The 15,048-nt window shown below is 45.2% G+C and overlaps 1 protein-coding gene across 1 annotated transcript; it reads right to left on the bottom strand.

Moving 5' to 3' along the window:
• Positions 1 to 2,125: 2,125 nt before the first annotated feature.
• Positions 2,126 to 13,506, bottom strand: INA (internexin neuronal intermediate filament protein alpha). Its single transcript, XM_049855877.1, has 3 exons — positions 12,384 to 13,506; positions 4,555 to 4,679; positions 2,126 to 3,346 (listed from the first exon to the last, which is right to left on the bottom strand). Exons 1-3 carry the CDS (start codon positions 13,446 to 13,448, stop codon positions 3,037 to 3,039), a joined length of 1,500 nt encoding a protein of 499 aa, XP_049711834.1. The 5' UTR covers positions 13,449 to 13,506; the 3' UTR covers positions 2,126 to 3,036.
• Between the last annotated feature and the right edge of the window lie 1,542 nt (positions 13,507 to 15,048).

Raw genomic sequence — 15,048 nt, 5'->3', positions numbered from 1 at the left:
TTCAAATGAGGTAATTATTTATTGCCCAGTACAGTGTCTGACACATAATAAGTAGGCATTGAATAAATTATAGCTGTTGTTAATAAGTTTCAGGATGCAGAGGATCTCGTTGTCTAATGAATCTGAAAGTCAAACTGCATATTATTCATATGCTATGCAGATGGGCTTTCCTAAAACTTCAGAGGCTCATTTTGTTGTCTGGTTCTGTTATAACGCTTGATGTTGCTAGTTTCCCTTCCCTTCTCCTCTGAACATGTTTTCCAAGTTACTTATTTTCTGATTTTAATAATTTATCAATTCTGTAAGATGCTCCTAATATCTTTCTTTTGTAGATGATTTTATGCTAATTAGTGATGACTCACTGCAAATAGGAGAAAGATACAAATTAGAGTCAGAGATCATATGAATAAAAGAATTTTTGGCTTTGCTCACAGGACCCATAAACCAAATAGAATTCTTAGAAGCAACAACCAATATCTATATTGCAAACCTATGTATTGAGGAGATTATTGTTCCTTAAGGAGTCCTAAAAGGACCTAGATTAATTCTTACCCTTAGTGCAAGACTGACAGGTTACTATTGACCAGCAGTACTATCCACGTATCTTGGAGTGTCATACAAGTGCCCTCCGCCAGCTGAATTGAAGAAAATAATATCCTGCAGGGATTCAGCAAGCCCTAGCTTCAACTACCAGCATCAGCTGTCAGTTGAATCCATATGACTCCTCACTTGCAGTCTCCATTCTGGAACCTGGCATGGCATTAGAGAATCTCAACTTGGTATCCATGGACTTCTGGATGCCAGATAGGCCTAGAAGTCCTTGAATCTGTCCGAAGTTTTGTATGTGTATGTGTACTTTTCTTGGGAAAGGGTTCATAGCTCAAGGGATCTGTAACCAAAAAGGCTAAGTATCACTGCATTAAAGGATTCCATGATTGCTGCCCACATTCTATCTAAATACCTGAGTTCTGCAGAGGTATATCCCATTTCCAAAGAAGGAAAGGATCCTTATTTTGAAGGATTCTTTATCATATGCCTTCTGCTAGTTCATTCTCAAGAAATGTTTTTCAGTTAAGCTAATCAAACCATTGTTCGGGCACATAATGCATTGTCTTTCATCATTTGATTCCCTCCTCCCTCCATGAGATTGCCCAGTTAGTACACTATGTAGTGCTGACAAGACTATCTGAAACAAGGCTTTGGCTCAACAAATGTGGATACACAGAACAGGGAACATATTTATTTCTGAATTCTTTGGGGGTGTAGTTGTCTCTCTGAACCAAAAACAGTGCCCCTCAGTGAAACAGAAGAAACCACAGAACACGCATTATGTGGGTGGGATTCGTGTGACTTTTATTTTACTAATGCCTTACAGCATGAGTGAGGAGTAAAGACAGAAATGGGGTAAGGGGGAAGAAGAAAAGTATCTTTAGAGTTCCTTGAATTATTGAGGCATGTGCTAGAATAAGAAAGGTCGGTAACAGCATCCCATCCTTATCACCCCAGACCTCTCAGTGGAGTTGTGTAACAGGCACAGGAAACTCTTTAACTCTGGTGGAAGTGACTGCTGACAGAGAATAAATCCTGCATTGAACTTGGCACACATGGAGGACTGGGCAATGCAGATGCTATACAGCTGGGGAGATGAGAAGGTGACTCTCCAGAAGCTACTTCCTAGCAAGTAAGTAGGGGCATGAACACCCTTCCTCTGTTCTGAATGCCTCTTCCTCTCCAGCAGGGAAAGGAGACCCTGCCAATTGTGCAGCAATGTGGAAAGTGTTGGCAGAAAGACTCTTTTAAAGAGAAAGATTTCTTTTTTATATCTGCTGGTGGTATTGATTGACCAGAAATGGTTATTATTATTTTTCTAAACTTTTGGGCCGTAGCATTGTGTCCTGGTGATAAAATAGCCTCCTCTTAGCAGTCTTAAACGGCGTAGGAGAGTGAAAACAAGGCCTCTTTAGGACCTAGACTAGTGGGAAGAGGAAATGTAGATTTTAAGGTGAGAACATGAAAAAGCTAATTCTGTATCACCACAAATGATCAGACACAGATAAATAAATGAGACCTTGGCTTTTTCCATTCATAGAAATACCTCCTCTAACTTACACTACTAAATCTAAGGTCAGCTTAATCACAGCTTAGGATAACTATTACCATGTTTCTAAAGTTACGATGAAAACTACATTTTTAATAATCAACTTTTTTTTCTAATTAAATGGATTTGAATAAGCTCAAAGCCTAAAATCTAGGGACTCGTCAGTACTTTATTTGTTTGGAGACAACTCATCACCATTTTTTTTTTAACCTACAGAATTGGAAGGATATGAAATGTGCAGGGATAAGTCATTACACGAGCACAGAAATGGTCAACATGCATTTAATTTTACCCATTGAGCAAGAAGAGCTCAAAGGGGTAAGCTCCTTTGAGAATAGCCTAAATGTGTTTAAAAGGGAAGAATACTACAATAGCTTTTCTTTTTTTTTCTTCCGTGGATGGAAGAAAAAGATGTATGGAAGTGAGGTGGGGGTGGAAGGGAAAATGTCCATTAAGCAAACACCTATCATTTGTGGAACGGTTCTATTAAAGTGGAGTTGGGTATGAACCATAGGTTTATCTTTGGCAGTGATCTTATGTTTTAGGTATCTAAAGTGAGACTGTATAGCTGGGTAATGGCTGGGTATAGTGCGTGAATATAGGTTTTAATTTCTATTCACAGCAGATGATGATGATCACAGATTTAGCACCTTAGTTCGTACTTCCTCTGCACCTGAATCATCTATCGCTATGAAGCCTGAGCTGTAGGTGAGGAGGCTGTATTCTTCAACAACTTTTCTGTGATTGTTCCAGGACTATAGTTTGCGCCAATCTAGAGGTGATTTTCTTATTAGAGAAACCATTCAATACTAAGTATGAGACTGAAGCCTTGAAGACATTTTATAGTGGTGACAGGTGTTTTGGCTCAAGACTAGGGTGTTTAATGAGTCAAATGCATATTATTCCCTCTTAAGCATTAACTTTTTTAAGCAACTGAATTATATTTTTTGGCTTGAAATGGTGCTTTCTTCTATATTTGACTTCTCGGTTTTCTTAGTAGATATTACTGTCTCCTCCAATATTTCTTCAAAACTTTCCCCTATCTGGGAGGTTTTCTTAGAGGCTACCTTGGAAGCCTCCTCTTCCTCCTCCTCTTTCTTAAGCGACAGCCCAGTGGATAAGACTTTGGAGGTTGTAGAACTGAGGATTCTAGGTGGGAGCAGATAACTTGGATTGGGAAGTGGATTTAGCCCTGAAATGCTTAATCCAGTGGTGCTAAAACGGGTCTCTTCACCTTCCAGCAGTTTCCTGTAAATCCAACAGAGAAAAACTCTCAGGAAGTCAGTCAACTTGCAACTTTTTTTTTCTTTAAGAACATAACCCTCCAGTCCCTATTCATTTTAGAGATTGAGACCAATAAATATTGAATTCCAAAGCTCAAAGAGTTGTTGTGTATACAAGTACACACACACGGTCCTCAGCACCATCTGTGTTTAAATCATTGTCAAAGGGAAACACCTATAACTCCCCTTGGCCATTATCACACCCGTATTTGGCACTTAGAGTCTCTGAAGCTCTAGGGAGAAGTAATTTTGCTCATTAACACCTTAAATGCAACAAGGCTAAGGAGGTGAGAAGTCTACAAAAGAAGGAGGAATTGCGTCATTTTTCTTGAACCTGAGATTGGTACTTTTTCAATGTATAGTGAAACAAAAGGAAGGGAACCAGCAATAACAAATAACCAGTAAATGAAACTGTTACAGACAGTTCTCAGCCTGGCCTAAACAGTAGCCCCAGTACCTTGTTTCTCATAACTCCAGTGTTTTCATCACTTTTTTAAAATCAGAAACTCAACACACTATCAAACACTCCTGGAACTTCGTTTTGAAGTAGTATGTTTTTTTATACATAGCATAAAGGAAAAAAAAAAAAGGAGGGGGTGCCTCAGATAGATCTGGGGTTGAATCTGAGCTTTGCCATTTACCCAGTGCTATGACTTTGGGCAAGTTACACAATCTGTGGTTCAGTTTCCTCATATGCAAAATGGGAACATTAAAACCTGATACCTAGAAAATGTATGTGAAGTATAATATAGTGTCTGGCACGTAGTAGTCATTCAAAACATAGTAGCTGCTGTTACTACTTTTTTAGGTAAATGTTCACTGAATATTGATTGCCTTAGTAGAAGTCTGGTGGGATGCCTCACCTGTTAGAATTTTATAGCTGTATATGCTGTATTTTTCCAGGCAGTCTGATGGATTTTATTTCAACTCGGTGTATTCATATTATCCCCTCAAATCCTTGATGGGGTACACAGAGTACTCCCAGATTAGTAAGGTGAAGCTGGGATATTTCCAAACAGATGGACAGAGGGATCAGCTCACCTGGAATATACCAGTTCTGTCCTTCCACATCCCGCCTCATCCTTCAGAAACCAGAGAAGCCAGAACCACTCCTTTGGGTAGCATTGCCCCAGATGACTGGATCTACTTGGGTGAGCATGCCCTTTTAATTACCTGTATGCTGCTATCTCAATGTCAAGAGCCATTTTGACATTGAGCAAGTCCTGGTATTCCCGAAGGTGGCGAGCCATCTCACTCTTGGTGTTCCTCAGATCATTTTCCAGCTGCCCAATGCTATCCTGGAAATAGACATATCCAAAATATTTAGGCCAGATGAGCTGAGATTCATTAAAACTTCCACAAGGCAAGGGTTTTCAATTCTGACTACACATAGGAACTTATAAAATACTGACACCCATGCCTACCTCCCACCCCAGGTTCTGATTCATTTGTTCTAGAATGTGGTCCCAGCATCTTCATTTTTTTGTAAAGGTCCCCAGGAGATTCTGATGCATGGTGAGGGTTGGGAAGCATGGGACACATGTTCTCAACCGAACACTGGGGAGATTTTTTTTTTTTTTTTAACTTACCATCCCTCCCTGCTTGTTATATTGCTACTAAATAACTCAGTTGTTACATGTCCTTTCCAAAACCCAGAGCCTTATGGTCAGGAAATTCCAACCGTGGAAAGCAGGGAAAGGACAGCAAGGCTTCTCTGCCTCCATTCCATTGCTTCACTCACTTTGATGGTTTTGCAGCGTTTCCTGGAAGCCTGCCACTCAATGACTTTACTGAAAGCATTTTACATGATGGATAAGGAGGAAGCAGAAATACTCAACAGAATTTTTTTTTAAATCCAAATGGCAGACTGAAATTAATTGAAAAAGAAACTAGGTTCATGTAAGGTGTGCTCCGAATTCTTCCAGGTGCAAAACCCAGCATGAAAAAAAAAAAAAAGCTTTAAGTTTATGACTCTTGAGCAGCCAGAAGGATCTTTTAAAAACAAAGCAGATCCTGTTGCACCTGCTTAAAACCTTTCAACAGCTTTGGAATAAAATCCAAACTCCCCAGCATGATCTTTATTCTTCCCCTTGCTCAGTGTGCTTCACCCACCCTGACATTGTTTGCTCCTTAAACATACAGAGTCCAACACTGCCCCAGGCCCTTTGCGATTCCTATTTTCTCTGCCTGGGATGCTCAGTAGAGGGTCTTTACGTGGCTGACTCCTTGTCACACAGACTCAGTTTAAATGTCCTCTCCTCAGGCAGGTCTTCCTTAGCAACCAACCTATCCAGCAGATTATTTTGCCTCAAGCCAGAGCAGCTGCTAGCCCATGCCTGGACCTTGTGCCAATTAGAAAAAGGCACGACCACAGGGAGGACAAATTAGAAGAAGGCACCCACTTGAAAACGGCCACTTTGCTCTTAGCTTTTATCACTATCTGAAATTGTTCATTTATTTCTAGTTTATTTTCTGTTGCCTTCCTGTATAACAGAGTTTCTTAATCTCAGCACTTCTCTTTGTTGTGAGCATTGTAGGATGTTTAGCAGCATTCCTGGTCTCTACCTACAAGATACTCCCTCCAGTTGTGATTACCACAAATATCTCCAAAAAATAGAAAACCAAACTAGTTGCCATCAAGTCAATTCTGACGCATAGCCGCCCTATGGAACAGCAGAGCTGCCCCATAAGGTTTCCAAGGAGTGGCTAGTGGATTCAAACTGCTGACCTTTTGGTTAGCAGAGAAGTTCTTAGCCGTTGTACCACCAGGGCTCCACAAATGTCTCTGTTGTTGTTGTTGTTAGGTGCCATTGAGTTGGTTCCAACTCATAGCGACCCCATGTACAACAAAACGAAACACTGTCTGGTCCTGCACCATCCTCACAATTGATGCTACTATGCCTGAACCCACTGTTGCAGCCGTTGTGTCAATCCATTTTGTTGAGGGTCTTCCTCTTTTTTGCTGACCCTCTACATTACGAAGCACAAATGTCTCTACAGACATTGTTAAAGGTCCCCTAGAGAGCAAAATCACTCCTGGTTGAGAACTACCACTCTAGAATGTAATTAACATGGAAGCAGGGACCCTTTCTATCTAGTTCATCTCTGGCAGCCCAGGACCTAACACAATGTACACCGTAGATGCGCAATGAATAGTTACTGAATGAATGAATGATGCTATATAAGCACTTTTTCTTTTTTATGACCTGAAAAGGCATGAGTAAATAACTCGCATAACTCCACTGTATATTGGCAGAGATGAAAAGCACAGTGACTGAGAAATTTTTATGAAACAGTGATAATATATCAGAGACCTCAAGAAAGTGCTCCCTTGTAACTTCCCTTGTGTGGACCTAGATCAGTGATGGTGAAAGGCATGGCTGACACTTCAGGGGGTGCAAACTTCCAAATCAAGAGAACTTGCAGAAAGAATTAAAATTCATGCCACCTACCTGTTCTATAAATATTGACAGGAATACCGCAAAGGCGAGATTCAACTGACTGATGGGTAGAAAGCAAGGGATGACAGGAGGTGGTGAAAATACATGACACAGTGATGGAAATGTCCCGAAGTATGTTAAAAGATCATAAGGGCTTAAAAGACTTTTCACTAAGCAAATTTTACTTGATGGTTGCTATAAACAAGTCTACTATTTTTGGATTAGAGTTAAGAGACTAATAGTACTGTGGTAACTGGGAAAGGAGACAAGGATGAAGGGAAAAGGAGAAAGAGAAGGAAATATTATCATTCTGCAAAGCAGCTGGAAAAGTGGTATGAGACAAAGAGAAGGATTTCACCAGGATCTTGGGCTGCATTTCTTGCCCTGCCACAATCGAACATACCTCAGTCAGTTTCCTAAATTTTAGCTTCTTCAAACGTTCTGTTTCTGCATATGGAAAATGATCATGTTTATTCTTTTCTAAGGTTTTCTGAGATCCTCAAATGTGGATACCAGTTTAATGAACATCACACTATTATACAATGAGACCATTAGCTGCTCAATTAGATAATAGGGATTAGAACAGCACTTGGCACACAGGAAGTGCTCAATAAATGTGAGTGATTTTTATTATTGCTAATACCATACCATGTGACTTTCTACCCTTTTAATGATAATGGACAGACTAATCAGAAGCCATCTGTATACCCACTTAGAGAACTAACAAAAGCAACGTATAATAAAACCTTAATATTGGATCGCGTTGGCGTAGAGTCCATTCTGACTCATAGTGACCCAAAGGACATAACTGAACTGCCCCATAAGGTTTCCAAGGCTGTACTCTTTATGGAAGCAGACTTCCACATCTTTCTCCCTCAGAGCAGCTGGTGGGTATGAACTGACCTTTTGGTTAGCAGCCAAGTGCTTTACCACTGCACTACCAGGGCTCCTTTAATATTGGATAGTTGGAGGCATGTCCCTTAAAGCACTACATTTTTAAAAAATGACAATTTTGAACAAAAAGAAACCTTTCCAAATTGGTATGTACTACTCTTACTTAGAACATGAAACATAATGAAACCTTTCTTAGCGATTAAGGGTCATGATAGATGATCAATTACTTTTCTATGATTCAGTGAGTCTTTTATGTCAACTGAGATGTATTGAGCTGTTTATTTCGACTCTAAATGGCCCCAAAGAGCAGTATTCGAGCTAGTGTTTGCTGCTTCGTGGTTTTCTTTGTCCTGAAAGTTGATCTGATCTATTGTTACTCATTCCTGCCAATGCCTGACTCTAGTGGTCTCTCTTGCCTTCTATCTTGCTGCAGGCTCGAAAAAAAAATTACAAAGCATTTTAGAACCATGTAAGATAAGAACGCTCTTATTGGAGCCCTGGTGGCGCAGTGGTTAAGAGCTCAGCTGCTAACCAAAAAGTTGGCAGTTCGAATTCACCAGCCGCTCCTTGGAAACCCTATGGGGCAGTTCTACTCTATTCTATAGGGTGGCTATGAGTTGGAATTGACTCGACGGCAACTGGTTTGGTTTGGGGTAACATAAGAATGAATAGGCTAAGGGCATCGCAGGGGCCAACTTTCTACTATGTGATTTATTACAGATAGATGTTCTATCTCATCAGCAGGTTAATTAGGTCCTTTTTCAAAAATTACTTCTGCTTCAGTGCCGTGTTTCCTGAATACAAGGTTGTTGGGTAGCTGAGTTCTAGACAGGTGAGATTTCCTTGAACTTTTATGTTACATATTTCACATGTCTATGGATAAAACCAGACAAAAAGCATGACTTTCCTCCTTTCAGAAGGAATTGTGCTGCCTGCTGACCACTGCTCTTCAAAGTCTCACTCTTTGTTTGCTCTCTCCTCCCCACACCAGGCTGTATCTTGCATTGCCCTTCAAAAGCCCTGCCAAAGATGGCCTCCAGCTGGAAATCTGAGCGCAGCGTTGCAGTCTGCCCCCTCCCCCAACCACGCAGCAGCTGCTGGCTTAGCCTGAGGGAATGGGTAAGAGGCACTCCCAGCTCCAGTCAGGTCTCTCCCAGAGCAGCTAAGACAGTGCTAAGCATCTTCCCCAGAGCTGAAAGAATGGTGTCTGGGAGGAAGAGAAAGAACAGGCCACACTAGCATCTGTAGTGGAGAAGAGCAGGATAAACAGTGCAGTGGATTTCATCACTTTTAGGGCCCCTCAGCCAGGTGGGCAGTAGCACGGCACAGTCTGATTGGGAGAGGACATCCAGAATTACTGCTCAGAACAATGACTTTAGGTGGGGAAAGAGGGTTTTTGTATGTGGTCCACCTGTGGTTACTATGCATGCCTTATTCACATCCCTGTCCTTGTCCCCATCTTTGTTGCCCCCCACCACACTTTAAAATTTTGCATTGTATAACCCTCAATAGCTGCTTTACACTAGAAAATGTGATTTAGGTCAGTGCATCCCCCAAATCAGTCTGAGGACTGACAGGATGCAGCACTTTTATTGAAAAATGCATATTCCTGGGCCCCACCTGTGAATACCTGAATCCATATCTTTGGGAGTGGGCTGAGAATCTTTTATTTTTAAGCCCCGAGTGATCTCAATGTGCTGCTGAGTTTAGGAACTACTAAACCAAAAAACCCAAGCCCACTGCCGTCAAGTCGATTCAAACTGCCGACATTTTGGTTAGCAGCCGTCAGTCTCAACCACTACGCCACCAGGGTTTCCTAGGAACTACTAGTTTAATTTTATTTCTGTAAAGGTGCTATCATGGTAGCCCGGGTGACAGTAATCCAGCGCAGGTAGAGAGGGGTAGGGGGAGAAAAAAACAGATGGAAGAGTTAAACAAAAAACCAAACATAGCTTTTTTCTTGAATTCTAATTTCAGAAATGGATCTATCACGCAATAGATTTATATGCAGCCACTGTCACCCCCACTCCCCAAGGGGCAAGACCCCTCCTGCTATTTAATTAGGTTGTGTTCCAATCTCATATTGGAAAGAAGAGGCCAGACTTGGCTCATCTCCCTGGAGAGCATTAACCAACAAAGATCTTGATTGCTCAGCAAGGTCTTTCAAGAAAAGCTTCGGCTTTCCATGACCGACCATAGTACAAGGCTGGGCCCTAAGTACCCTCCAAAACCATCCTTAGACATCTTTGGCAGAGCTGGGGCTCTAATGGCAATGAAGCTTCCTCGCAGGAACCTGAGCCACCCTGGGTCAGAAATGGAAAAGACTTCAGCTAAAGAGGATGGGTGCGTTTGGCTTTTGAAGACAATAACCTCTTTACGATCTTTCCTCTTGCCTAACTCGGACTCTCTCATACACCATTGTGTATTTATTGCGTCACCTTGAACCATTCTTTACCCTTTCAAAAGTGTATTAAGCTTCCTTTCCTCAAACAGGCTGTCTGTTCTCTGCAGGAAAAATGTGACTTTAACAGGGCCTTTCTCTGCTTCTTAGAAGGTAACAAGCTTGCAAAGTAAAATGGGCCTACAAGTAATCTCTGAAGCAGAAGAAAGAGAACAGCCTACCAGTACTGCAGTGAAAGGGGAGGGGTGGGGTTAGAGGGTAAGAAAACAATGGCTGAATCTCACCATGGAGAAGAAGGCTTTTTATCTTGGTCAGCACTGCTAAAATTGTTAGTGAGAACAACCAGAGGACACCCCTGTGGCTTCAGGTCTTCAGGATCACAGCTGAGGTTGTGAGTTCCACCTAAGCTTTAGGTTCCAAGGGGTAGGAAATAGCTCTCTGTTGTCTGACCTCCCCTTCTACTCCCACCCACAGGTCCACTGAGCCTCTGAAGGCTAAAGCTGATGGAGGCAGCACTGCAGAGCTGCAGATGCCGCAGTTTCTGTTGTTTGTTTCCTGTAGACCATATCTGGATGGCTATACTATTGTCTAACACTAGAAAGCCTTTTAAAACAAACAAAACAAGGCAGACAACACAGCCACCACCTCTTAGAATGAAGGGGCTACAACAAGCAAACACAGGACACGGCAAAGTCTAACTCAGATGGCAGATGTGGGTAAGTTACCCTTTTTGTAGAAATACTGGGCTAGCCCTCCAGATGACCATCTAGCTCTTCCTTTGAGGCTTCCAGAAGAAAACATGAAGCCTCAATTAAACAAATGTGATGGCACTAAAAATGGTACGCTTGAGATTCCACTCCTTTGTTAGTTCTATTAATGTACCCAAACTCAATTTAATCAAACGGAAACTTTGATCTTGGTTAGGTTCAGCTATTGCAAGTTTCTGAATTATTGCCATTCTATCCAGTGGAGCTTTTATTATACCTTGAAGCTGAACTATACTATTTACATTATTTTCTACATTTTTCATTCACCCCGTCTCCTGCCTCTGTGACCTTTCTGGTCATAAGCCTGGAATGTCCTACAGTAAAACTGAAGATGCACTGGCCTTTGCTGGGCGAGAAAAGGAGGAAAGAGCCAATCAATACCTTCAAAGGAGCTTAGCAGGCAGGCAAAGATGGGAAAAATAAGTGGCCTGTAACAAAGAGAAACTCCATCTCTGTGATTAATCACATGCACTTAGGATGGAAAAATGTTTAGGAAATGGGTATTTTCAAGTGGCATCTCACAGCTGCTAAGCAGGTTAAGTGGTTTTTGTTAAGTGCCAAGCCATCCATGAAAGTGAAAATTGACACTGTCCAGGAGGTGACCTTTGATTGCAGGTAGCCGAGATTGATACGTTAGTATTGCAGCAAGAAAAAAAAAAATCAAAGAAGTTAATTGCCTAGAGAATCCTAACTGGGACATGAGACTGGAGAAAGAGAGAGAGAGAGAAGAGAAGGAGAGGGAGGGGGAGATCGAGGGAGAGAATTTCTGAAATGAAAAGACCTGAAGGTGGTTCGTTTCACGATCAGCACTGTGGACAGCGCCCCAACCACCCACACACTCTCTCTGCTAAAAGGTCTAACGCGTCATTGGGAAAAGAGTGTTCACAAGGGAACCTCATGTGTGTGCGTGGGGTAGAATAGGGTGGGTGTTACTAGCCCCACCACCTAGATGTTGGCTCCCAATCTCTACTCCTTTGAAGGCAAAAATCAAGAAAATGGGTTAGGACCTTTCCCAGTTCGGTACAGCATTCTTCCCCCAACCCTGGGGTTTACACCTTCCCTGAATATCAATTCCAGGGCCCATAGAAAGACTTTTAAAGTCAACCAAAGAAGCCAGACAACCCAGACACCAACTTCTGACAAAGGAGAAGCTGTAATCCACCTCGGTTGGGTTCACTTCCAACTTTGGGTGGGGTACTATTCCCCAGGTTGCCACTGTGCATACGTTCACTTGCTGCCAGGGAGGCATGACTTAATTTTTATGCAATCATATTGTACGATTCTGAAGAACAGGGGCTTAAGGCTTCTTTGTTAAAAGAGCTAAGACAGGGACGTGAGGGGCAGGGGAAGGGAGCTTCCAGGCCCCCAGATTAACTGTGGAGACTTCAGGGCTTTTTGTCTGCCAACACCTCCGTCGGGACTCCTCCCTCCCCTTGGTTCCTACGGCCAGAATTTGCCCGGGAGCTTGGGTAGGGGCGAGAAGGGATAGGGCGCCCTTACCTGGTAGCCGGCCACCTCAGCGCTGTGCCGCTCCTCCAGCTCCAGGATCTGCCTCTCCAAGGACTCGTTGGCCCCGCGCAGCCCCTCAATCTCGATGGTGCGTGCCTGCAGCTGGCGACGGTACTCGTGGATCTCCTCGCGGCTGGCCCGGATGGCCTCAGTGCTGCGCGCCGCCTGCTCGTTCAGGTTGGCAAACTTGGACTTGTACCATTCCTCGGCGGACTGCAAGTTCTTGGCGGCCAGGGACTCATACTGGGCGCGGATCTCCCTCAGTGCCGAACTCAGGTCTGGCTTAGCCACAGCCACGTCCACCTCGGCTGCGGCCTGAGACGACGCCTGCAGCGTGGCCAGCAGTTCGGCCACCTCCTCGTCGTGCACCTGACGCACGAAGGCCAGCTCGTCCAGCAGCGACTCCACCTTCTTCTCCAGGTCCAGGCGGGCCAACGTGGCGCCGTCCACGTCGCGCTGCTGCGCCTTCAGGGCGCGCTCAGCGCCTTCGCGCCCGCGGCTTTCTTCCTCACAGCGTGCCCGCAACCGCTGCACCTCCTCTGCCAGCCCGTCGCGCTCCAGCAGGGCCTGTGCGCGCGCTGAGCTCGCCTCCTCCAGCTGCGTGCGCAGGTCGCGCAGTTCGCGCTGGAAGAGCTCGCCGACACGCGATGGCTCGGCGTGGCGCTGCCGCAGCGCGGCCAGCTCGGCCTCGAGCGCGCGGTTCTGTGTCTCCAGCTGGTGCACCTTCTCGATGAACACCGCGAAGCGGTCGTTGAGGCCCTGCAGCTGCTCCTTCTCATTGGTGCGGATGATCTTGTACTCGTTGGTGCGCGCCGCCGCCTGACTCAGGTCCAGCCCGTCGGACGCCGGCGGCCGGCGGTAAGCCAGGCCCAGGCCGAGCGAGGAGGCCGAGGAGCAGGCGGCCGAGGAGGCCACATTGCCGCGGGACAGCGACTGCGAGCGGAAGCTGCCCGCACCGCCTGCTCCGGAGGGGCGCGCGGACAAGCGAGAGCCGTCCCCGAACACCTTGCGGTAGGAGGAGGAGGCGCACAGGTAGTGCTCCGAGCCGAAGCTCATGGTGCCAGGACCGGGGCCGGGCGTGCGGCTGCGGCTAGAGCTACAGAGGAAAGGCGAGGTGCGCCAGGCGGGGCGCTCTGGGCGGTGTGCGCAGGGTTTTAAGGAGCGGGGGGCCGGGGCGGTGCGTTAGGGGCGGAGCTCCCGCTCCGCGTCTGGCCAAGAGAAGGAAACGGGGGGAGGGGGGCATCCAGGAACCGGTGCGCGGAAGCGCGGTGACTACTGCAGCTGCGCAAGTGATGGACCTGGGGCGCGGGGACAGGGCCATCTGCGTAGGAACCACCCCCTGTCCCCAGCGCCTGTTCCCAAGAATCGACTGCTTTGGAAGCTAGTTGAGCGGAAGGGTGCCTAAAAGACTGGGATTTCCCATCCATAAACCACACAGCTATGTCGCGCCCCTTGACCCTGTGCTCCTTCCCCCTTTAGTCCCCCGGGAGTTTATGATTTTCTAGGAGGTGGCCCGCACGCCCACCCCTACCCTGGAGTTACTATGGATGAGGCCCTGTTTCTTCAGTAAGACTAGGGCTCCCAGGACGAGGCTTTGTCCTCACCCTCAGCCGGCTCAGGCGGAGAGTGGGTCTACGTCAGAGACCATCCCTCTAACTGTTCTCTGCAGGTCCCGGGGGAGTGCCCAGGGTGGCAGGCCATGTCGAAGTCTGCGACGCCCAGGGTGGAAAGGGGAGGTCGGTAAAGAACGTGGGTTGCACCTGAAAGTGGAAAGAAGGGGCGGTGGAAAGGAAAAGGAGCAGGACTGGGAACAGAAGCGCTGGGAATTAATGGGGCTCCTTGCCAACACTGCAGAGCCACGACACAGACTAGGACCATAAACTGGTGGCGAGGTATTGTATACTTTTGTTTTTGAAATATTTTATTTTGAAATATTTCAAAGTGAACATTTTTAAATCGAGAGGTTTTATCTAAGAGAAAACTGGATTTCTGTCTTCTAAAAATGGAAAGAGCTGGGATGGCCACATTGGGCAAAGCTGAGTTGCCTGACGTTTGTATAAGAGAAGTGTGCTCTCAAGTTTACTGTTGTCCACACCAGGCTTACATCCACCTTAATTCTGGCCCTGTAGGTATTTGACATTTGTCTGCATATGTCCTGCAGGAAAGATCCTCCTCTGGCCTGGGAGAGCCCCATTCCTGTGATAATTCCCTCTTTGGACAAGAGGTCCCTGCAAACAGATTAAACTGTACGAGTGGGGATGGGCCCTGGTGACTGAGCCTCCTTTATTTACCATGGTGGGGGAAATCAAAGAATGGGGTCTGGAAAGATGAAGCCTAGGGGTGTCAGTGTGGAGTCTATGCTACGTATTCACCTTCTAGCCTATAATGCCCCTCAGAATGTGGATACGACCTTGGATAGGGAGTAGGAAGACCTTTTCAATAGACCTCAGAATTGCAGACTGAGGGGCTTTCTTGATTATGGAATGTCTAGGATATAGTTCCAGGATAACTCTAAGGAAGCTTTATTTCACCTCATTGGGGGTAAATATTATCTGAGACATGCCATGAAGGAAGGGGGAAAGGGAGCCCTGTAGGACTTTGGAGCATGTCCCTTGCCCTCGTACTTGATGTCATAGAAGATAGCTAGACCCTGCCA

This window comes from Elephas maximus, chromosome 16 (assembly GCF_024166365.1).
Source record: "Elephas maximus indicus isolate mEleMax1 chromosome 16, mEleMax1 primary haplotype, whole genome shotgun sequence".
Lineage (NCBI taxonomy): Eukaryota > Metazoa > Chordata > Mammalia > Proboscidea > Elephantidae > Elephas > Elephas maximus.
Note: the sequence above shows the minus strand (reverse complement) of the source record. Positions and strands in the feature narration are given on the sequence as shown.

Bases quoted from the DNA above. Each gene is read 5' to 3' on its own strand.
- INA (XM_049855877.1), bottom strand. From the start codon at position 13,448: ATGAGCTTCGGCTCGGAGCACTACCTGTGCGCCTCCTCCTCCTACCGC. The intron at 4,680-12,383 runs GTAAGGGCGCCC...GTCTATTTCCAG, and splicing joins CTGAGGTGGCCGGCTACCAG to GATAGCATTGGGCAGCTGGA. The intron at 3,347-4,554 runs GTAATTAAAAGG...TTGGATTTACAG, and splicing joins ATTGAGATAGCAGCATACAG to GAAACTGCTGGAAGGTGAAG.